Source organism: Choloepus didactylus, chromosome 2 (genome assembly GCF_015220235.1).
Source record: "Choloepus didactylus isolate mChoDid1 chromosome 2, mChoDid1.pri, whole genome shotgun sequence".
NCBI classification, from domain to species: domain Eukaryota; kingdom Metazoa; phylum Chordata; class Mammalia; order Pilosa; family Megalonychidae; genus Choloepus; species Choloepus didactylus.
In genome coordinates, this window is record NC_051308.1 from 11914738 (window position 1) to 11938326 (window position 23589).

At 40.1% G+C, this 23589-nt stretch overlaps 1 protein-coding gene across 2 annotated transcripts in view; it reads left to right on the forward strand.

The window, feature by feature from the left end:
* TMEM181 (transmembrane protein 181) overlaps positions 1–23589 on the forward strand; it is an 84813-nt gene that overhangs the window by 37527 nt on the left and 23697 nt on the right. For both annotated transcript variants that reach the window (XR_005214438.1, XM_037820629.1), the window contains exons 3-6: positions 1726–1781; positions 3590–3680; positions 4987–5114; positions 9512–9622. Coding sequence is in view for 1 of the 2 variants with exons in the window: in XM_037820629.1 (XP_037676557.1) it covers positions 1726–1781; positions 3590–3680; positions 4987–5114; positions 9512–9622 (386 nt within the window). In the remaining variant the exon portion in view is untranslated. The remainder of the gene's footprint in view (positions 1–1725; positions 1782–3589; positions 3681–4986; positions 5115–9511; positions 9623–23589) is intronic.

Genomic DNA, 23589 nt, shown 5'->3' on the forward strand with positions numbered 1-23589 from the left:
GGAAAACAACCAAGGAAGTGGAGTGGTTTTCCCAAGGTTTACACCATTCCCAGAAACAGTGTTTCTCCAGGCCTAGCCCAAAGGTCAGGCCGTCTGAGACCAGGAGCCTGACTGAGGTTGGAGAGTATCTATTTTTCCTCCTTTTCTCTCTTTTTCCCTCCTAAAGAAAAAATCTATTTCAGTGAGAATGATTTCTGGTAGGTGGCTATTTAATTGATGCACTCAGCTCTAATGTGTGAATGAGAATTAGGCCTAACCAGTCCCAGAGGCATTTGTGTCTCAGGAAAGTAATTTTCTTGACCTTAACTGAACCGTGGGTGGGTAAATGGACTGAGGGAGCTGGGGGCCTGGGCGGCTTTTCAGGTGCTGCTGCTGCAGATAGCAACCTTAGTTCATCTCTTCCTTCCTGTTAAGTCACCAAGAAATAAAAATTACATGAATCATAGCATCAGACAGATCCATGACCTTACTATTTTCACAGCTATTACTAGTTTCATGGTCTCTGGTCTCAACAGGACCTCAGCCAACCCTTCTTTCTTTAATCTGCTCTGTGTCTCAAACATCCGTGATCAGATACAACCATCTCCACTCCTGCAGACAGGTGAAATACCAAAGCTGAGATAGGGAAAAATGTGTCAGGATTTCCACATCCCTTTCCTTTTTTCCTGTAGAGTACTCTATGTGGGGTGGTTATTAGAATTTCGAAGTTAAAAGTACCTTAGGGACCATCAAATTAATCACCCTCATTTTGCAAATGAGGAAATTGAGATCCCAAAAGCCTAGTTAGTCCAGGTTTTCTGACTTCCAGTCCTTAGTTCTTTGCATGAAACCAGACTGCCTTACTTCCTAGGATAGGAATCCATTCCAATTGTGAATCTGTTTAAAAATGCGCCTCAGCATAAGCTTCCTTCCTCCACAGAGAACTCCTCCTCCTCCCAGCATTGCATAAACACAGTCCAGAGGCATAGTATTACATTGGCCGGTGTCAGTGCATGTGTGTTCCTTCCTTCTAAATGGAGGATTGTGGATAGCGGGCAGCGATGGTCGCTGGGGCAGCTCAGAAAACTGGCACCACGAGATGAGCATGGTGTGCTTACAGAACAAACCCAGTTCTAAGTTAAATGAAGATCAGATTCACAGGGATTCCTTTGACTATTTCTTTTAAGGCCAAAGCACTGAAGAATTACAGTGTAAGAATCCGTGAAGCTTGTGAATCCGTAACTTCAAGAAAAACGTTGAGTTGTAATATATATTGCGCTTCTTTATGTCCCCTATTTCTGGAAGACTGGATTAATTGGATGTATAGATACATGTATTTTGATTTCTAGCAGAAATCTTATACTTTACAAAATACATAAACGATGTTTAGACAGTTAATGTTTTCTTGTGTCCATGGGGTGTAGAGAGAGCCCCACTGATAGAAAAGGAAAGGGTTTCTGCTCATAGAGAATCCCATGGGCATCACAGGGCAGGTGTGGTGTTCATACGTTGTTCCCCTACAATGGGAAGTATGAAGTAGAGCGAGCGGATATTCTTGTGTCTGCCCATGTATGTTTATCTGTTTGACCTATGTGTCTAAAATCTCTAAAGTAAGACCTGGAAAATGAAAAGCACCTCCATATAATGTATAAGTCTTTCTTGGCATTTGAAAAAAAAATCAATTCATTAAACATCAATATAGATATAACCTGTTTTTCTTTCCTTCTCTTGTTTGTTATGCTTTAGGGCCCAAAGTGATCCAGACTTCTGCAGCTAATTTTTCACTAAATAATACCAGAAAGGTAAGATGGGGTCTCTGGGGCAGCTGGTGGGACATTGTAAACTGCTGGGAGGTCAAGAGAGGTCCCTGCTTGGAGAGGCCTCAGAACAGACTGGACTTGCCCCCGGCTGGTTCCTCAGGCTGCACATGCTTCTTACACGCTTCTTACTCACTGTTTGCTGCTGGCCTCTGGGTTCCTGAAGGCTGTAATTATCTTTTCTGCAGTAATAAATATATCAGTACTTGGGAAGGATGGTGGCCTTGCCTCTCAGTGAACAGCAGTTCATTTCCCAAGGGTAATTAACTCATCCTGATTCATCCACAGATCTGATGAGATTAGATGTTTTAACAATGATCATTTACCTATCTGACCTTTTCTTATTAGATTTGCCCAAGTTAAAACTCAGTCTCCATTTCAAGTTTCTAACAGTTACTTCTTTATAATGATTATTTGCTATTCCTTGCATGTACTCAGTTTAGATTAATTTTTTTTTTAAATGTGCCTTGATTCTTCACTGTCCTCAGAGAAAAACAAAGATCCTTCTAAGTGGAGAATTTCCATTTTCTTTACTAATTACTAAAGAGTGAGAACTCGAATAACTGAACCCTTATATTTTCCTTTGTGTCAAACATAGCATCTATAAACTGAATACAGTGATCCTTCATTTTCATACCCTGTGATAGATATTGTTTAAATCTGATTATGGGACCACACCCCCCCACATCAATCTTTTCTCCCTTCTCCTTGCTAGATTTCTTCTATCACAATTTTTCAAAAAGGTGAGAGAAATGCCCCCAGAACACAAACCTTTCAGTTTCCCTCCTTTTTGCCACTACTTGTTTGAAAGGGCCCTCAGTTTAGTCGATCTTCACACTCCCTTTGCACTTCTTTATTTTCTTCAACCCTTGAGCTGACAATGTGATTTGAAGAGGTGTTGCCATGGTGTTTCCTGACTGTAGCTTGGTCTTTTAAAATTTCTACCTCTCAGGGTTAAGTCTTATTTTTGACACGGAAAATAGCAGCCACCCCACAGAGCTGGCTTGCTTCCAAAGGCCCAGTCTCACTTCTGGAAGGCAGTAGATTGTCCTCCTGGTGTCATGGCCTTGATGGTTTTTAGGCAAGTCTTCAGTCACAGGGAGTTTCATTGTGGCCCAGATACAACTGACAGAAGTGCAAAAACGCAAAAACAACAAGTGTATGTCCACAGACCTTGCCTTCAAATAAGGAGCTGTGGGTGGGCCCCTTAAACAACTTCCTTCTGTAGCCCACTGTTCTCAGACACCAATATTAGGTTTTTCAACAGACACTGCAGAAGTATCACTGGCAACATGGCCCCCTGTAATTTTTCTCTCCAGGGCTATTAAGGCTTTCATAAAGCTGAAAATAGCGGACCTCACACAGTGCTGCATCTGGCATGCTAGTACCAGACATATTATCTTATGAATATGAAAATATCCCTTTGGTGTGCTTTATCATTTTATTATATGTCTCATCATTCTGCTCTTTGTAATTTTTTCTCCATGCATGGTGTTTCCTCAGTGTTCAAGTATATAAGTTGTCTCTCAGCTCCAGGTGGTACAATCTGCCTGCTGGGAGGTTTTGGTGAGAAACAGAGCAGACTACAGCAGGGGTCAGTCCTTTCTTTGTCTGGAAGGCAGGCTATTTCCCGGTGTTATCCGAAGGAAAGCTGCACCTGTCTCTCTTTCAGAGCTAATGCTCAAACCTGCTTTATGAAATGTGAATTTTGTGTGTTAAGGTGAGATGTTTGGTCGACTCAGTGGAAAGGTCACATGGATTACTTCTTAACTTGCGTTTTCTTTCCACCTCAGCTAAAGCCAATTCACATACTTTCAAATCCACTGTCCACGTATAATCAGCAACTGTGGCTGACATGTGTTGTTGAGTTGGATCAATCAAAAGGTATGAAGCTTGACATTTGGGGATGATTTTTTCTTTGTGCAAAGCACCATAATTTAGAGGCTGAAAGGACTTTAAAATATTTGGACAGGTACTCAGAGATGGATGTACGAGGGTGTTCATTCTTATTTATAATGGTGAAAAACTGGAAACACCATCAGTATTCTCCAGGGGGAGACCGAGTAAATTTTGAGGCAGCCCTTAGTGGGGAGGGTGCTCGTCAGCTCAGCTCAGTGGCTAGTGGTGTGGGGCTGCAGCTGCCAGCCTGTTTCAGTGGGGTTCTGGGAGGACCCCTTAAAGCACTGGTTCTGTACCTCCAGGGACACCTGGCAGTATCTAAGAACATTTTTGGTTGTCACTGCTCAGGGTGACAATACTGGCATCTAGTGGGTAGAAGTCAGGGATGCTGTTAACGGTCCTGCAATGCCCAGGAAGCCCCTGCCTCTCCCCAAGAAGAATTCCATGGCCCCAAATGTCGGTAGTGCTGTGGTTGAAAGCCCTATCCTTAGGCTTCCATTATTTGTAATGAATTAACTTCTACCCATCTAGAATGGCATTATTTATGTACCCTTCTTGGGAAATCGAGAAGAGAGTCACCCACATTATTTTCTGTGTTCCGTAGTTTGGATGAGACCCTCTGATTGAGAAAAGAATTTGGAAAGATGACCTCAGTAAATTAAGTGGGAAAAAAATGCACATAACACAAAAAATTACCCTCCTTTGTAAAATTTTAAAAAGCAAAAATAAATTTTATATTCCTGTGGATTTGAATGCCTATAAAATGATCTAGAAGGATGAACACAAAAATGTTAATTATTTAGGTTATTTGTTGGTGGTGGGGTTGTAAATGTGTAATACCATCTTTATCTTTTTCATCTTATTTTTATATGAACATATAATCAGAAAAAATAAATCAGATAATCAGAAAAATAGAATCTATGTTTATTTTGATATAAAGTTAAATTAAAAATTTGTGGGAAATTAAAAGCTATTCATTTCATTAACCGTAAAATATTTGCCTTTTTGTAAAATGAAACTGCTGGATCTGAAGTGTGGGTTTCTACAGAGCCTGCCTGAGTAGTGGGTAGGAGATAGAACCCAGGAGGAAGGCTTTGCTTTGTTTGGCAAGTGGGAGGTTTCCAAATACACGAAGACTTACCATGGTCTCGAGATCCTCACGGGCCCTCTTGTCTGTTCCTGGCCCTCAAGGCCATGGCAGGCTGAGGCAGCAACTTTCCAGATATGAGGTGCCCGAGTGGCCTCAAACAGAGGATTTGCTCTCTCTCCTTTCCCTTTCTTTCTTTTGTAGAAACATCTATTCAGACAAGCTTTCCCTTTCCCATGACTGTTAAAGTCAATGGTATAGCTGAAGATGGAACCACAATGTTCATCCATAACAAGGTTCACAATCGGACAAGGACCCTCACTTGTGCAGAGGTATGTGCTTTTGAACGTTCCATGATTTTTCATCGTGTTTCCCCGTTACAGACCAGCTGCTCTGATGTCAAAGGGAGAGCACAGTAAGAGGCTCTTTACATTTTTTTCTTAAGTAAAAAAAAATCGAATGATACCAATGATGGCGCAGAAAACTCATCTAAATTTATACACTAATACCCTCATAGATTCTTAAAAACTTACATACGCACACATGCAGACGCACCTACTCTGAGCACACTGATAGCCTATTTTTCCTGTTTGTTGAGCTTTCTGCCCGGTGCGTCCATAGGTGAATGTTTGTGGGCCGCCTGTCACCTGTGAAGGTCGGTCACTGTGCCGTGACCATCATTTTGATCATGGGGCTGTAGGTCGTGATGAACCTGACCCATCTGTCCCGAGGACCCAGGGCTCTCAGGAACGGCAGCCTCTTTTATTGAGCATCTGTTTCAGGCTGCAGTGTGTGGCTGGGACAGAGGAAACCTGATGGTCCAAAGTGGGACACTAGTCCTCGCTCTTGATTTCACCGACGCTGTATTGGGTTCAGAATCAGAAGGATCAGAAGCAGGCCCCTGCTGGAACGAGGATTCTGAGTCAGGATTCAGTCGGTTACTGGGGCATGGGGAACTAGGAGGGCCCCAAAGAAAGAGCAGCCCACATCATTAGAGGGTGAGAAAAGTGATGTCAGAAGGCAGGCAGCGAGTGGTTTCTCTGGCTAGGCTTCAGGCCAGGTGCTTTCCATATGTTATCTTGTTAAATCCTCACAGCAGGCCTATGAAGTAGAGACTATTATTAGAGCCTCACTTTATGCAAGAAAAAACTGAGGCTTAGAGAGGTCAAAGCAGTTGCCTAAGGTAACACAGATAATAACTGAAAGGACCAGGATTTAAGCCCATGCTCTTTTATTCCAAAGCTTGTGACCTTACCCACCAGGCCTAGTTATTAAAAGGAAAAGCACTCTCCTTGTTTATCTTGGCAAGAAAGAATTCAAGTGGGGAAGGATTAGGTACAGTGGCTGGCCACTCGCTGTTGACATTTAAAAAAGAAAATGGGATGGTCAGATCCACAGCCTGAAAGAGTGTTGGGGCTGTTCGAGGGGAGTGCTGTTGGGGCCGCTGTGTGTGAGAGTTCATGTGGCATGCACGAAGCTCCTCAGGAGGAAAGCAGTCTGCATTTTAAATTGTTAGGTTTTAGTATATTTACAAGGTTTGAACAGATTCTGCCCCCCTTGCCTTCCCTTCTTCTCTGCATCCCCTCTTCTTGAAAATAAAACTCAAATTTGTTCACATGAGAATTTCTCAGCATATAAATCTGTTTTCAAAATTTTAAGCTGTAATTATTTATTTTGTAAGCTTGCTCCGTGGCGAAATGGTCAAGGACTCATAATTTGTAATATTTTAATGTAAGCTTACTTAAAACTACTACAAGTGGACATGAACTACCCTTTCCATGAAGATTTTTAGCATTTATTCTTATGTCATGTATGAATTTTACTTGACACAGAATGGTTAAAATTGGAAACACCTACTTTGAAAAGGCTTTATTTTTCTATCTCACATGTTTCTCATGCATATTCAAAGGCTTCTATTAATATGCTGTAAGAAGCATTAGGAAAAATACATATATGCTATACTATGTATTTTTAAATTGGTCCCTTAATATGGACTTGTTTTCTATTTTTGGCAGTTCAAGTTCCTTATTTAGGTCCATGTAATTAATTTTATAACTATTCAATTAGGAAAAAAAAAACCTTGTAGCCAATCAAAAAAAAAAAAAATCATTAAGAATCACTGCAGTGTTCCCCTCTCTGTATCTGTCAAGAGTGGCAGCTGTGTCCAGAAAAGACACGAGAAGTAACCGCACTCCCGGGCTGCTCCCCCATTTGTCTGCTGGGTGAGCAGGGCTGAGCCAGTTTTTGAAATGTGCCTTCCTTATCTGTAAATGGGAGCAATGCCTTCCCCGCCTCTCTTAGGGAAAGTGGGAAAGTGGCAAAGATGGTGTTGAATGACCATGTGAAAGCGTGTGGTGTTTGTACCCACATGAGGCAGGTGTGTCTGTCCCAGCGGGCCTTGCACAGAGGAGGTGCTCGGTGGGCTCTGCAGAGTAGAGGCGGGCCTTGGGGTGAATGCCTGGAAGGACCCCCCTGCGGGCAGCTGGCCCCCTCCTCCAGAAGCCCAGGCTCAGTGAGTGTCTTGGTACCCGGTCTGGCTGCTTCTCAGTGGAGGTGTCTGATGAGCAGTTGTTGGAGGGCTGCATGTCCTGAAACTCATGTGACTGATGGTCCCCGTTTGTCTGTAATAACACAGGACTTTCAGCTTAAAACCCGGAAAGCCTTGTGCAAACTGGGATGCGTTGGTTTGTCACTGAAAGCCTTTGCTTCACATAGAGCCAGACTGCCTTTGAGGCTGGTTTACCTGCACTGTTGCTCCTGGGACATGCCTGCCGGGCTGTGTACCTTGAAAATTGCCCTTCAGTACCTCTCCATGGGTTCCTCCCTCTCCCACTGGGGCCCTGCTTCAGTCCCCACTGCTTCAGCTCCTCGGGAACTTCTCTCTTCCAGTGTTCCTCTCCACTCAAGTCCCTTCCTAACCCTGCAAGGAGCCTGCCCTGGCTTCAGAAGCCACTGAGTCTTTATGTTAGGATATTTGCCACCCTTTCTATTACATGGTTATTTTTTCAATGTAGAAGTCCATCATCTACATTGGGTAGTGCAGATGAGAAAGTGGTGGTACCATCCACAAGGTGCACCATAATCAGGAGCAGAATCGTGGCTTGAATTCCAGACCTCCAAATCCTCAGGTGGCTTCACTGTAGGGCTTTAAAATTTGAAAATGTATACAGCCCGAGAAAAATCTTTTGTTAATTTAAACATCCCCTGAAAATCCAGACAAATTCTTAAACTTATAAGATGTGCTTCTCTATCCAACAAAAATACATTTACCAGTGTTAGACCCATTCATTCCTGGTCATGCCAAGGCCTAACTGCCCCTCTCTCTGCATCACCCTGCCACCTGCTAGAAGAGAGGTCATGTGAACTAAGTTTTGCATAGACTAGGAACCACACACTCACATGCCCAGAGGGCAGCTAAGCAATCCAAACAGGATTGCTGATCAGGGGGAGAGAGACTGCAGCTCCAAAGTCATAACAAATAGCAGTTGACTTGGCTTCAGACTGGGAGAGTTGGGAGTGGGGCATGTGGTCAGCAGGAGAGCACCTGTCCCTCTCATGGGGCAGCCCCTGTCCAGCTGATTGCCACTGAGCTTCAGTGCCAGCCCAGGGTTGCCAGTTTGCCTGAGTTTTTTTTTTTTGAAGATTTCATCTAGAGACCTTCATGCTACCTTAACACCACTGCACACCCATCTCCTCCTGTGCTTGCTTTCTTGTCCCTTGGATCAGTCCCACCCATTTTATCCAGCTCCCCTCGCCCTACCTGCACCCCCCATTATTCTCTTTATGTTTTTAAGCTTCTGTATTTCTACCTTGAGCTCAGACATTTGAGGCTTGGGAAACCTTTGATCAGGTTGGTGCTCCTTCTGAATTGAAGGGGATGATTCTGCCCCATTCAGAGACACAGACATCTCTAGCTTGAACCATGCCCCCGGGAAGACATAGAATTGCCTGCTTGCTGGGGCAGTGGTTTGAATCTCTTGCGACACCAGGACTGAGCACTCCATCAGATAATGGAGAGATGCTCTGAAGGGAGTGCTGGCCTACGGGGTGGCTGGACGGAAGTTTGGTGGCGAGTACCATCCACATCCCAGAGTCAGGAGACCTGGCTCTTAATTCTGGAAGGACAAAAGAAAAGGTCTTGTGGGAGAGAAGTAAGCACACACATCTGCATGATGACACCAGCTGCTGTTCATGCAGCTTTGGTTTTTAATGTGGTCCTGACCTCCTAGCAGAGATGAAGAGATTACAGGGGGCTTGGGGAAAGATAGGCTAATAGGGGAGAAAGAAAGATATGTAAGCCACTCTGTATGGCAGGACAATTGCACAGTCAGCCAAGAAGGAAAAGTTAGGCAGACATTTCTGATTTGTTGTATCTTATCTTACACTCCCCCTGTGTATCAGTACATTTATGGAAATGCTAGGTTTATGTTACATTGTTAACTTTGTATGCAGCTTTTAAGCAGGTGACATTATTTTCCATCATTTGAAGTAGAAAGATTCCAAAGATTATAAGTCATGTTATTTCTTTCCAAAAATAACTATTTGATTTTTTCTTTCTAAGAACCGTTTTTGGCTGGCGCCTGCATTTTTCTGGGCTTTTGGCAAATTCCCTGGAGACGATCAGTTTTGGTCATCTGTTGTTGAAATGTGTTAGTTCATGGGTCAGTCAGTGGGAAAGTGAGTCTTGCTTGCTTTGAATGAGAGCAGAATCTTCCTTATGTATTTGCAGAAATGTGCAGAGATTATCGTGGCCCACCTCGGCTACTTGAATTACACCCAGTACACAGTGATTGTGGGATTCGAACTCTTGAAGTGGCCTGTCAAGGAAATGAACTTCACAGTAAGTATACCAACTGACCGCAGATGTTGCTGGGGCTCAGTTTTTAGCTCCCATTCTTTTGTTGGATTATTGAAATAAATCACAGCATCTAAATAATGCTATTTTGGAATGTAGAAGACAGGTAAAACTTAAACAAATTATAGGAATACCACAATTTCTTAAGTACATAAAACCAAGAATAACTTGAAGAAACAACATAGAAATCAGAAAACCTCAGTGGTGTTCCGAGACTGAGAACAGAGCGAGAAAAGTCTTGGAGTGTTCAAGTTGGACGGTGATTGAGAGGTTACCAAGCATATCCTCCTCCTGAAGGAGGAGTGCCTTCTCCAGCCCTGGGTGCAGCCTTCAAACCTCGCTGGAACCCCTCCTGCTGGGGGGTGCCCTGCCCCCGGGGGCACAGCTCTGGCCGACTTTGCTTCCTGATATCCAGCTCAAATCTCCCTCCTTGTCCCTTCCACGCATTGGGAGTCAGTGCTGCCGACGTAGTGTCTGGGAATGCGGGTTTTAGATTGGCCACATGAGCCGAGTTCAGATTGTGGTTCCATCGTTTACTCGTTTGACTTTGTTGAACCTCCATTTCCTCATCTGTAAAATGGGGTTAATAGCTAACTTACAGAGTTGTGAATATTAAACTATTTTTTTCCAAAACAGCATTATTGAAATAGAATTCTTAGACCATAAAATTCACCCTTTGAACATGTACAACTTAGTGGTTTTTATATATTCACGTAGTTGTATAACTACTATTACTCTCTTAATTCCAGAACATTTTAAAATTTTATTTTAATAAGCTCCTCCTAACTCCCTCTTTTTTTTAATGTTTTTATTGTGAAATATAACATATATAGAACAGTGATAACTTTCAAAGTACAATTTAACAAGTAGTTAGCAAATTTCAAAGAATGTTATGGGTTACGGTTCCACAATTTCAGTTATTTCCTTATTGTAAAATATATCATATATATAGAAAGGTGATAACTTTCAAAGTATGATTTAACAAGTAGTTATGTAGGTAATTTCAAGGAATGTTATGGGTTACAGTTCCACAGTTTTAGTTACTTCCTTGTTGTAAAATATAACATATATACAGAATGGTGATAACTTTCAAAGTACAATTTCATGAATAGCTATAGAGCAGATTTCGAAGAGTGTTATAGGTTACAGTTCCACCATTTCAGTTATTTCCTTCTTGCTATTCCAAAACATTTTCATTAACCCAGAAAGAAAGCCCATACCTATGAGCAGTCACTCCCCATTCCTCTCCTTCCCCTAGTGCCTGGAAACCACCAATCTTTCCGACTCTATGTTTGCCTAATCTGGTCATTTCATATCAGTGGAATCATACAGTATTTGTCTTTTGTGTCTGGCATTCTTTCACTCAACATGATGTCGTCACTGTAGCATGTATCAGAACCCTTTCCTTTTTATGGTTTAATAATATCCCATTGTATGGATACACCACATTTTGTTTATCTGTTCATCACTTCATGAACCTTTGGGTTGTTTCCATTTTGGGGGCTGTGAGTAATGCTGCTGTGAGCGTGCATGTACAGGTACTCGTTTGGACAGAAGGCTGCCGTGTTTTTGAGAGTATGCCAGGCACTCTTCTGTGAGTGCCTCTCAGGCACTACCTCACTGACCTCACAACCAGGGAGTAGGTGAAGCCAGTAGGATGCACAGCGCCTGCCCATTGTAAAGGCTCAATGAATGGAGGCCATTGTTACTATTAATATTACTTTGTTTTTGATTACCTGCCTGTTAGAGTACACAAAATGAGTTTCATGATCTGCCTGATATCCCTCTTAGATTTGAAGATGGCTGTGTCTTCCTGACCAGACACTCCCCAGTCCTTCAGATAACCCTCAGCATTGTGAGCTGGTTTCTGTATGCCTCTTGCTCCCCGTTTCCTTTCCACTGATGCCCTCAGTTAGTCTAGCCAGAATGAGGCAATGTGCTCCCATGCAGGAGGGCCAGGCTGGGTCGAGATCTCTGCACTAGGCTTGTTCTGCAGCCCCACACCTGTCGGCCTGTGTTTTGCCAACTGGAAAGACCCCAGACTTTTTCTCCGTAACTGCTGTTAAATCTGATCTTTTTCATCCTCTGCTACTGTGTTTGGTTTCTACAAATTCTCAAACATTGCTCAGATATTAGACACTGCTCTTGAATTTTCTTCTCCTTCGTTTTGGCCTCTTTGCTCTAGCCGCTCATGATCTTTTTTTTTTTCAATTCAGTTTTATTGAGATATATTCACACACCATACAGTCCTCTAAAGTGCACAATAAGTTCACGGCACCACCATACAGCTGTGCATTCATCACCCCAATTTATCTTTTAAACATTTTCCTTTTACCAGAAAAAGCTCCCACGATCTTTTAAATTTTAATTTGGTTTCTATTCTTTATTGTGTAAATGATCTCTTAGGCCTTGTCCTCAGAAAATCTGATCTGCCTTCTCCTTGCATCCTCAAGTTCATGATACAAAGGTTGCACCAAGGTAGGGTCTAAGGAGGACCTCCTAAATTTAATCTAGTCCCATACTAACCATCTGTACTCCAGCCTCTGCAATTTTAGAATCACGCTGATTCAAGAATGCAGAAAGAAAAGAACACCATGCTTCCCAAATAAAATACCTCCCTTTTCTGTGATCTTCTTTATTGGAACATTGTCCCCTAAAAGTTGGTCTCAGTGTTTACCCCCACAGGCTTTAGCTTATCCTCTCCTGTTATCATGGATTTGGACCACTGTTTCATTTATGTTGACTGTGGTTCTCTCCTTCCATTTCTTTGTATCTTTTTCATTTCCTCTTAAATCTATTCCTAAATAACTTGATACATCGTTTAGATGAGCTGGGTGCATGTAGTTCTGCCATCACTAAGGGAAGGCAGAGGACAGGATCTTATTGCCAGAGCTCCGGGACTGGTTTCAGAAAGGAAGCCAACCCTGTTCTCTGGTGCCCATCAGGACAGAGCACCACAAATTTATGCTGATGGCCAGAACTTCGTTTCTGGAAGCATTCTTGAGCATCCAGAAAGGTAATACCCAAGACCCTTGGGGTTTGTGAGGGATTTCCCCTGAGATTTTTCTACATTTTTTTTTTTTTGGTACAGTCATGTATTGCCAGTATCCAGCTCAGTGCCTGGCAACTGTTATTGCTTGCAGTGAGTATTTATTGGTTGAATTAAAGAATAACACTCTAGAGAACATCACAACTTAAGAAATTCATATTGATGACTTAATACAGTCTTCATCCTTGCCATAAATCAAAGAACTAGAGAATCACAAGAAGGTGATCGGTGATAGTTTCACCTAATAAACTGGCAAATATTAAAAAAAAAAAAAACAGCAGCAAGAAAGGTTACATTGAGGGTTGGTGACCATGCAATGACACCAGTACTCTCATATGCTTTAACGGTGGTGTAAATTGATTTATTCTAGGGGTGGGGGCAGTTTGGCAGTGTATCAGAAGTCTCTGGGTACATGTTTTTTTTGACCTACTAATTCTACTTTGAGGAATTTATCCTGAGGAAATAGAGATTTACACAAAGATCTATGCCCAAACATATTCCTCATAGTAGGAAGTTGGCAGCAATCTGCATTTTAGCAGAATTCTGGTTAAATAAATTAGTTAGTTCTTTTGTAACCATTAAAATAATAAGCTGGTTACAAAATAGGGCAGATAGCACAAGCCACATATTGATTTTTTTTAAAGTACATGCATTATAATATTTATATTATAGAAAACTGTCTACTGTCTCTGGGTGGTGGGATTAATATTTAATTTCTTCTTTGTTTTCCTGTATTTTTAGTAATGAATTTTTATTATCTTTACAATCAGAGCAGTTGATGATATATATAAAATAGCTACTGAGACCACTGGTATTTGAGAGGGGAAGTTCAAGACACATACTAGCCATTCATTCCCAGAATCTTGGGTTATTGAAAGCTTCATGTCACCATGCTTCTTCCTCTCTGGCTTGCAGTATCCTCAGAGATTTGTGCCTTCAGCTTGTTTGTAAAGTGACACATTAAGACATTAGAGAAGCTTATGCAAATTGTTTCTACATCTTTTGTAAAATTGCTCTTCAAGACAGCATTCATTATTTTGTGAACGCTAATCTAACCTCCAAACAGAATTCCTTTTGACTATTTGTTGTAACTACTCTTATTATGGAATGAAAGCTGTATAATTCATCACTTTTCTTTTTTGGTATTGGCTGTTAGAAATTTCAGAAGTAGGTTTTATGTTCAGTTGCAGTAATTACTAACAGCCTGATAGATAGGTTCTAATATAACTCTCTATCTCTGGTTTTATTATTTTGCCTTTTAAAAAAACTTTCAAAATCATTTCTATCTAATATAACTTTATTATAAGCTGCCTTTCAATCATTTTTGGATGTATAAAGTATAATGAGTAAATACCTCTTAAAAAGTATTTGATAGTACTCATACACACCCACCAGAAGGGCTTAAGTGAAAAAGACAAAAAGTGCCAAATGTTGGTAAGGATGGGGAGCAACCAGAACTCTCGTCCCCTACAGGTAAATGTGTAAACTGGTACAACAGAAATGAACGCATATATTGACCGAAAGACAAGCGGCACAAATTCTTAGTAGCCCCCAAAAGTCGGATTAGATGGAAACAATTTTGAAAGATTTTCTAAAAGACAAACTGCCAACATCAGTGGTTTAGTCCCACAGTACACAGGACACAGCCATGAGTGGGTGATTACAACCACATGCTACATATGGATGCCTTTCCCAAGTATGATGGTGAGAGAAACAAACACAAATAGTACATAGTGTGTAGTTCCGTTTATATCAACCTACAAAACCGGGCAAAACTTGTCTATGCTGTTAGAAATCAGGATTAGTGTTAACTCTGGTTCAGTTAGTAATTTCAAGGGGGTATAAGAGGAGGGGGCTTCTGGGTACTTGTGATGTTCTGTTTCTTGATCCGAATGCTGTTTGTACAGATGTGCTCCTTTTGGGAAGGTTCATTGAACTGTGCACTTAGAATACGTATACTTTTCTGTATGTATATTATCCTTCACTGAAAACTTTAAAAATATATAGTACACTCTAAAAATGTGAGCTCATGAGGATGCTGCCTGTGAAACCACATACATTTCTTTAGACAGTTTGTGCTTCTTCGACAGAATTGTTTGTGGATACTTTAATAGAATTTATCTTGTGAGAGTTTCTGTTCCTTTTATTTGATGTTTCTTTAGGAAGTCTTTGGGGGTTTTTGGTTCTGTTTTTCTCGAAGTCCAGGGTCCACGTCTCATCTTGTCTGATGGTGGCCTTGGCTTTTATGACCTCCAGGATCATGTGGTCACCTGCCCCCAGGTTCCATCATTTCTGTTTCACCAACCAGTTCTTTCTTGTTGATGAAAATAAATTTTAGAGTGAAAGTCACCCTGGTTGCTTATCCAGCCTACTGACAGAGAGAATTGTCACCAAGCCAAGTCCAGCGTCATCAGATACCCTATTTTTTAGCATAAGGTGTATTTTATCAGATGTCTGGATGGTTGAGGTCCCTTTTTCCATCTTGGCCTGTTGTGTGGGTTGTGTTTTCTATCCGGAATTGTTGTTGACTCTGCATCCCCTTAACTTGTAAAGCTTGGTGTTTCTCTCCTTTTGTCTATAAGCTCCACATAACATGTGGTTCATTGATTTCTACTTAAATGTATATCTATTTGAAATAGAGTAGCAGTCCTATTTCTACCATTTTTATTCACTCTTATCCTTTTGAATGGGTTCCACCCCTTCAAACGCCACCCCAAATAGCCAGCTTCCAGTCAGGAAGCCACCCTACCAGGTCTGAGAGGTACTCAGACATACTGTTTATGATCTCCTTGTCTGTGTGTGTGTTTTAATTTATTTTAATTATTTTAAAAAGCAGATTTTTTTGAGATATATTCACATACCATACAGTCCATCCAAAGTGTACAATCAGTGGATCTCAGTATAATCACAGAGCTGTGCTTACATCTCCACAGTCAATTTTAGAGCATTTTCATAGCTTCAAAAAGAAAAACCCCATACCCTTTAGCAATAACCTCTCAGTCCCTCTATCCTTCCCCAGCCCTACATAAACACTAATCTAATTCTGTCTCTATAGATTGGTTTATGTTTATGTTTTATGCAAACAGAATCATATCATATGTAGTACTTTGTGTCTGGTTTCTTTCACTTAGCATAGTGTTTTTTTTAAAATTATGAATCTTTTTTAATTAGAGAATTTGTAGGTTTACATGAAAATCATGTAAAAAATACAACGTTCCCATATACCACCCTATTGTTGACACTTTGCATTGATGTGGTACTTTTGTTACAATTGATGAAAGAATATTAAAATATTACTATCTATAGTCCATAGTTTGTATTAGGTATATTTTTTCATGTATACCACACTATTATTAACACCTTGTAATAGTGACATACATTTGTTATAATTCATGAAAGAACATCCTTATATTTGTACTATTAACCAGTCATCGCCAACAACGGGGCTCACTGTGTTATATAGTCCCATTAGATACCCCCTGACTTTCCTTATAGTAACGTACCACCCAAAACACCCCCTTTCAACCACATTAACACATAATTCAGCACTGTTAATTATACTCACGATAATGTGCCACCATCACCACTATCTGCTTCAAAATGTTTATATTCAACCTAATTAGAAATTCTACACAAATTAACCATCAGCTCCTCATTCTCTACCTACATTCTGTCCCCTGGTGACGTGTATTCTAGATTGTAACTCTGTGGGTTTGCTTAATATAATTAGTTCATATCAGTGAGTTTGTACAATATTTGATTTTGTATCTGGCTTATTTCACTCAACTTAAGGTTCTCAGAGTTCATCCATGTTGTCACATGCATCAGGACTTCATTCGTTCTTACAGCTGAATAATATTCCATCATACGTATATACCGCATTTTGTTTATCCATTCATCAGTTGATGGACACTTGGGTTGCTTCCATCTTTTGGCAATAGTGAATAATGCCACTATGATCATTGGTATGCAAATGTCTGTTTGCACCCCAGCTTTCAGTTGTCTGGGTACATACCTAGTAGTGGGATTGCTAAATCATATGGCAGTTATGTACTTAGTTTCCTGAGGAACCGCCACACTGTCTTCCCAGTAGCAACACCATTTTACATTCCCACCAGCAGTGAATGATTGTTTCTGTTTCTCTTTATCCTTTCCAACACTTGTAGTTTTCTGTTCCTTTAGCCTGTATTCAGCTAGTGATATAATAGATATTTCCTTGAATGCTAGGCACTAACAGCAACAAGAAAAACAAAACAAAGCAAAAACTCCTCTCTCAGTCTTTGCAGACTGGCTCTGTAATGGTGCTCAGGCTGTCCTGTAGTGCGACTAAAGAATAGCTGAGGTGAAAGGTAGCTCAGGGTGTTCTCAGAACTTTTTCAAGCATGTACCTTGTGTCTGGGACAGATGAGATAGAGATGAGTGCTTGATCAGACCTTCAGATTGCCACCAGACGGGACAGAACACACATACGTATGCCCCATTCTGTGAATGAGGTAGACTTTGCTTCTTCTGGACCCCAGGACTAGGGTCCTGCTCTGGGAGCGGGGCTATTGCAGTGATGAGCCAAGGTGGGGAGGAAGGGCTAGTAAAAGTGCCACAAGTCTTTCCTGCCTTTTTTTTTTTAATTAAAGAAATTGTTTTGGAGTAATGAAAGTGTTTAAAGTTTGATTATGGTGATGAAAGCACAACTATATGATGATACTATGAACAACTGATTGTATACTTTGAATGATTGTATGTTATGTGATTATATCTCAATAAAATTACATTCAAAAATCTAAAAAAATTAAAGAAGTGAGTTTATAGAACAGTCATGCATAAAATACAGATTTCCCATAACCATCCTTTTATTAACACCTTGCATTGGTGCATTTGTTACAGTTGATGATAGCACATTTTTTAATTGTACTATTAGCTATAGTTCATGTTTTAACTTCGAGTTCACTGTGTTGTGCAGTTCCATGGATTTTTTTTATTCTAGCATCATATATACAACCTAACATTTCCCCTTTTAACATGTTCATTTATCTCAGTGCTGTTAATTACGTTCACAGTGTTATGCTACCATCATCACCATCCATTACCTAAACCATTCAGTAGTTCCAAATAGGAACCCTGTACATTTTAAGCCTAAATTTCCCATTCCCTATCCCCACCCTGTCCCCTGGTAACTTATATTCTAGATTCTGACTCTGAGTTTGCTTATTCTAATTATTTCGTATCTGTGAGATCATACAATATTTGTTCTTTTGTGTTCAGCTTTTTTCACTCTTACCATTTTTGAATTGCCTTTTTCCTGATTCAGCAGTCATTTGGTTGTTGTAAACCTTTAACAGTTTTCCAGCATTCTGAGAAAGTTGGTTCTGACAGTTCCTGCTCGTTTTCAAGGTTTTTGTGGGAAAGACAGGAGTTCGGAGCATCTTCCTCTGCCATCTTGCTTATGTCACTCCTTCTCTTTTATGTTTTTAAAAAGCTTTGTTTCGTTGCCCATGCTCTGCACCTGCAACAAGGTATAGACTTTGACATCTTGCAAATCGTTTTGACTTGCTTTTCTCTCATTTTCTCTTGAGCACTCACGGCACCTTCCCTGCTGTGGCCCCTCACATCCGTCATCCTCGGAACCCTGTGCCCTTATGGCTAAACTAGGCATTTTCCCTCTAATTAAGTGCTCTTTGGCTCTGTTCTTGAATGACACACTGTAGCCAGCTATTTACTTCTCGTTTCTTCTTTTGTCTTCCAAAGCCATGGCCTTTAACTGGGGCATGAGATAAAAACAGTAATCCATGTTCCCAGGTCCTTCAGCTTTCTATCTGTACATCGGCATCACTGGTGATACTCTCTGGTTTTACGATGTTACTATCATCTCTTCCCGACGTGAATCAAAAGAGTGGTAGCCATCAATCCTTCTGGTAAGTACTGACAGGCATATTGGATCTCTACTTAATGAATTGTAGAGGGCAAAATTACAAAAGCCTGTGTTAGGCTCTCCCTTTCCCCCCAGATGTTTCTATGCAATATCTTTCATGTTCTTTTTAAAGTCATGGACTCCCAGGCTGTGACGGTGAGGCTGGGAGCCCATTCCAGGAACTTGGCGACACACTGCCCAGTCACTGTGAGTAGCGCTGCTTGGAACAGCTTGTAGCACGATACATCCACCCCCATCCCTGCGTGCTCTCTGATTCTTCTATTCAGAACAGTCTGAGGATGTGATCACACATTTGTTCTTTGCCTAATAATTAGCCAGCTTCTGGAGGCATTTTTACCAATTTTATTTTTGAAGTCCAGTTATTTAGTGTCAGCACAAGGATTTGGCTACAGCATATTTGCTTGCACACAGTATGAGGAATTCCTCAACAAATATTGGATGGTTGGGCAGATGAAAGAACTAGAGCAAAAGAACCTAGTTTTTCATTAGAGAGAAATGGCCTAGGACATGAAACAGATGCTTGTTCATGGTATCACAGAGGGAGCCCAAGCTCTCAGAAAAGAAAGGCACCTTTTTGAATGACAAAGGGACTTTGACATAAAAGCTAGTAAGTGGATTGATAGCTGTAAAGTCAATGTCCAAAACCTAAGTGTTTTCTGAGGATTTTACACTTTATTTCCTTTTACTTATTTTACTTTTACTTTTAAATTTCAAAATATCTAGATGTATATGAGTTTAAAAATTAAAGTGAACAAATCTAATTCCAGCATACAGTGGGCGCTGTGCTGGTTGTAGTCGTGGCTCTGGCTCCAGCTGGGTGTCTGACAGTCGCTGTGGCCTGTCTTTGCTCCAGTCTGGCATTACTGGATCCTGCGTGATGGAGGGCTGGGGTCTTTCGTGGCGTGGGTCTCTCTGTTCTCCGAGCCTCACACAGTCTTCTAAGGCTCCTTAAGGGAAAAGACAATGTCCTTTCAAACCCTTGGCACAAGTGAGCTGTTGGGTTGGTCCGGCCTCGGAGGAACACAAAGGTGACTCTTTTCTGCTGCTGCTGACAAAGGCAGCCATCCGACTGGTGTATGTGGAAACTGTTTCCTGGAATCCAGGTGGCAGGAAGGACAGGGGTGTGCAACAGGAGACAAATTAAAACTGAATGGAATACAGTAAAGTTATTGACACACAGATATCTAGTGGTACTTGGGATCCAATTTTGAAAGCCCAGAATATAGCTTTATCTTTCTTCTTCTCCTTCCCAACTCCTCATCTTCCTCTCCCATCTATTAACTTGTAATTTAGAACTAACATTGTTTCAGTTTGCTAAAGTTGCTCGAATGCAGTATACGGGAAATGGGTTGGCTTTTACCACGGGGATTTATTGCTTACAACTTTACAGTTCTAAGGCTGTGAAAATGTCCAAATTAAGACATCAAAAGGATGATACCTTCTCTGAAGAAAGGCCGATGCATCTGGGGTTCCTCTGTCACATGGGAAGGCACATGGCTGGAGTCTGCTGGTCCTTCTCTCCCTGGTTTCATTACTTTCAGCTTCTGGCCTCAATGGCTTCCCCTCTCTCACCTCCTGTGAGTCTTCTCTTAGCTCCTCCGGGCTTTTCTCTCTAACTTCTCTTGGCTTTTTCTGTCCTTTATCCTCTCATAAAGGACTCCAGTAAAAGGATTAAGATCCACCTTGAATGGGCTGGGTCACATCTCAGTTGAAATAACCAAAAGGTCTCACCTCCAACAGGTTGCACCCACAGGAATGGATTAAAGGAACATGGCCTTTTTTGGGGTACATAACAGCTTCAAACCAACACAGACATGCATAATAATTTAGTGTTAGACATAGTTATTGAATATAACATTGTTTTCAAGTGTTAATTTTTTAATTTATTTTGAATTTTTAATGCAATTTTATTGCGATATAATCACACACCATACAGTCATCCAAGGTGTACAATCACCTGTTCACAGTATCATCATATAGTTGTGCATTCATTACCACAATTTTTTTGAACATTTTCATTACTCCAAAAAATAAAACTAAAAATAAGAATAAAAAGGAAAATAAAAGTAAAAAAGAACACCCAAAACATCTCACACTCCTTTCCCCCTTATTATTCATTTACTTTTTGTCCCCCTTTTTTCTACTCATCTGTCCATGTACTGAATAAAGGGAGTGTGAGCCACAATGTTTTCACAATTGCTCTATTGTTAATTTTTAAAGTGACTTTGTTGATGTTTCTATTTCTGTGACAGAATCTTAAGACAAACTCCCCCCCACCCCACCTTGTGGTGGGGCCCATGGTTATTTTATATCTTAAGAGTTGCAGGTCCTTGAGGGTAAAACAGTATACTTTCTTCAGTGTTACTTTAAATGTCTTTTATGAAAATTTTTCTGATGGTAATATTTCTTTTTTCATTTTTTGATTGTGCCTTAGATTTTGTTTTTTCAACAAAGGTATGTACTCTACTTTTTTCTATTGGAATACTCATGTATTCCTTCAGTGGCTCATAATCACTAATATGATTGTTCTATAAATGATGCTATGGTGAAATCTAAATACTGTAACAATAATCATAGTAGTTGTATTATGTTTTGGATTTATAATAGCAGCTATTGTTTACTGAACTTTTGCTATTTGCCAGGCACTGTGCTAAACTTTTTATATGTATGATCTCATTTAAATGCCTTGATAATTCTACAAAGTAGGTAGTAGCATCCGCATTTTCTGAGGAGAAATCTGAAGTTTAGTGAGATTAAGTAACTAGTCCAACTAGAAAATAATATGAAATAAAAGAGCTGGAATTTGGGCCTGGGGTCTCTGTCTTCAAAACTCATGTGCCTGTAATCACTATGATCTCCCATTTCCCAGTAGCATCAGTTGTTAACTGTTGATTTTTAAAAATAGCTTTTTCGGGGTTTAATTGACATACAATGAAGTGTGCATATTTAAAATATAAAATTTGATCTGGTTGACGTATGTATATACCTGGGAAACCGTCATCCTGATCAAGAAAATAAACATGTCCCTCACACCTAAACAATTTTCTTGTGCCCCTTTATAATCCCTTCCTCCTGTCACCCTCTTATCCCCAGGCAAGCCACTGATCTGCTTTCTGTCTCTACAGATTCATTTGTGTTTTCTGGAATTTTGTATAAATGGAATCGTACAGCATGTACTGTTTTTTTGCCCGAATTCTTTCGCTCGACATAATTATTGTGAGGTTGATCAAAGATGTTGAGTGTATCAATAGTTCACCCCCTTCCATTGCTCAGTAGTATTGCACTGTGTGGATATGGCTCTACCAACATTTGTTTATCCATTCACCTGTTGATGGGCATTTGAATTGTTTCTTGTTTGGGGCTGTTACCAAAAAAAGCTGCCATGTACATGTGTGTACAAGTCTTTGTATGGATGTATGCATTCATTTCTCTTGGGTAAATACCTACAAATAGAATAACTGAGTCAAATGGTACAGCTATGTTTAACTTTTTAAGAAACAGAAAAACTTTTCCATTGTGGTTGTATCATTTTACATTCCCACCAGCAGTGTCTGAGAGTTCTAGTTACTTCATACTTAGTATGGTCAACTTTAATTTTGGCCATTTTAAGAAGTGTATAGTGGTATCACATTGAAGTTTTACTTTGCATTTTCCTAGTGACTAATGATATTGAGCATCTTTTCATGTGCTTATCTGCCATCTGTATATATTCATTAGTGCAGTAACTATTCAGGTATTTCCCCTGTATGCTTATTGGGTTGTTTATTTTCTTATCATTGAGTTTTGAGAGTTCTTTATATATTCTGGATACAAATCCTTTATCAGATATGTGATTTGCAAATATTTTTTCCCAGTCTGTAGCTTGTATTTTCATTCTCTTAATAGCTTCTTTCAAAGAAAAGAAATTTTTAATTTTGGTGAAGTCCAGTTTATCAATTATGTCTTTTGTAGATTGTGTTTTGTTGTCATATTGTGAACTCAAAAGTCACAAAGATTTTCTTCTATATTTCCTTCTAGAAGTTTCATAGTTTAAAGTTTTACGTTTATGTCTATTGTCCATTTTGAGTTAATTTTTGTATATGATACAAGGTATAATCAAAGCTCTCTTTCTTTGATATAGATATCCAGTTGATCCAGCACCATTTATTGAAAAGATAACCTTTCTTTGATTTCTTTGCACTTTTATCAAAAATCAATTGAGCATTATGCAGGGGTCTTCTTATGGATTCTCTATTCTGTTCCATTGATCAGCTTGTCAGTCTTGATGCCAATATCATGCTGCTGTGATAACTGTAGCCTTACATCACACCTTCAAGTCAGGTAGTCTTAAGTCCTCCAACTTTTGGAAGACTGGAATATTTTAGATCCTTTTCATTTCCGTACTGATTTTAGAATCAGCTTGTCAATTTTTGCAGAAAAAGCCTGCTAGGATTGTGATTGAGATTGTACTTAATCTATAGATCATTGTGGAGCAATATAACATCTTAACCGTATTGAGTCTTCTGATTCATGAACATGATCTTTCTCTTGATTTACATAGGCCTTTAATTTTTCTCAGCAGTGCTTTTTGGTTCTCAGTATACAGGACTTGCCTATCAGATTTAGCCCTAAGTATTTCATATTTTTTGATGCTATTGTAAATGATATTGTTTATTACAGTTTCGGATTGTTTCTTTCTGGTGTGTAGATTTGCATATATTGATCTTGTATACTGCAGCTTTGCTAAAAGTACTTATTAGTTCTAGTACTCTTTTGTAGATTCCATAGGCTTTTCTTCATAGAAAATTATATTGTCTGTGAATAAAAATAGTTTTGTTTCTTTGTTTCTAAAGTGCATGCCTTGTATTTATTTTTCTTGACCTTTGGCACTAAGAACTCCAGCACAATGTTGAATATATGTGATGGGAATGGACAACCTTCACTTATTTCTGAATTCGGAGGGAAAGCATTCACTATTTCACCAGTAAATGCATCTTA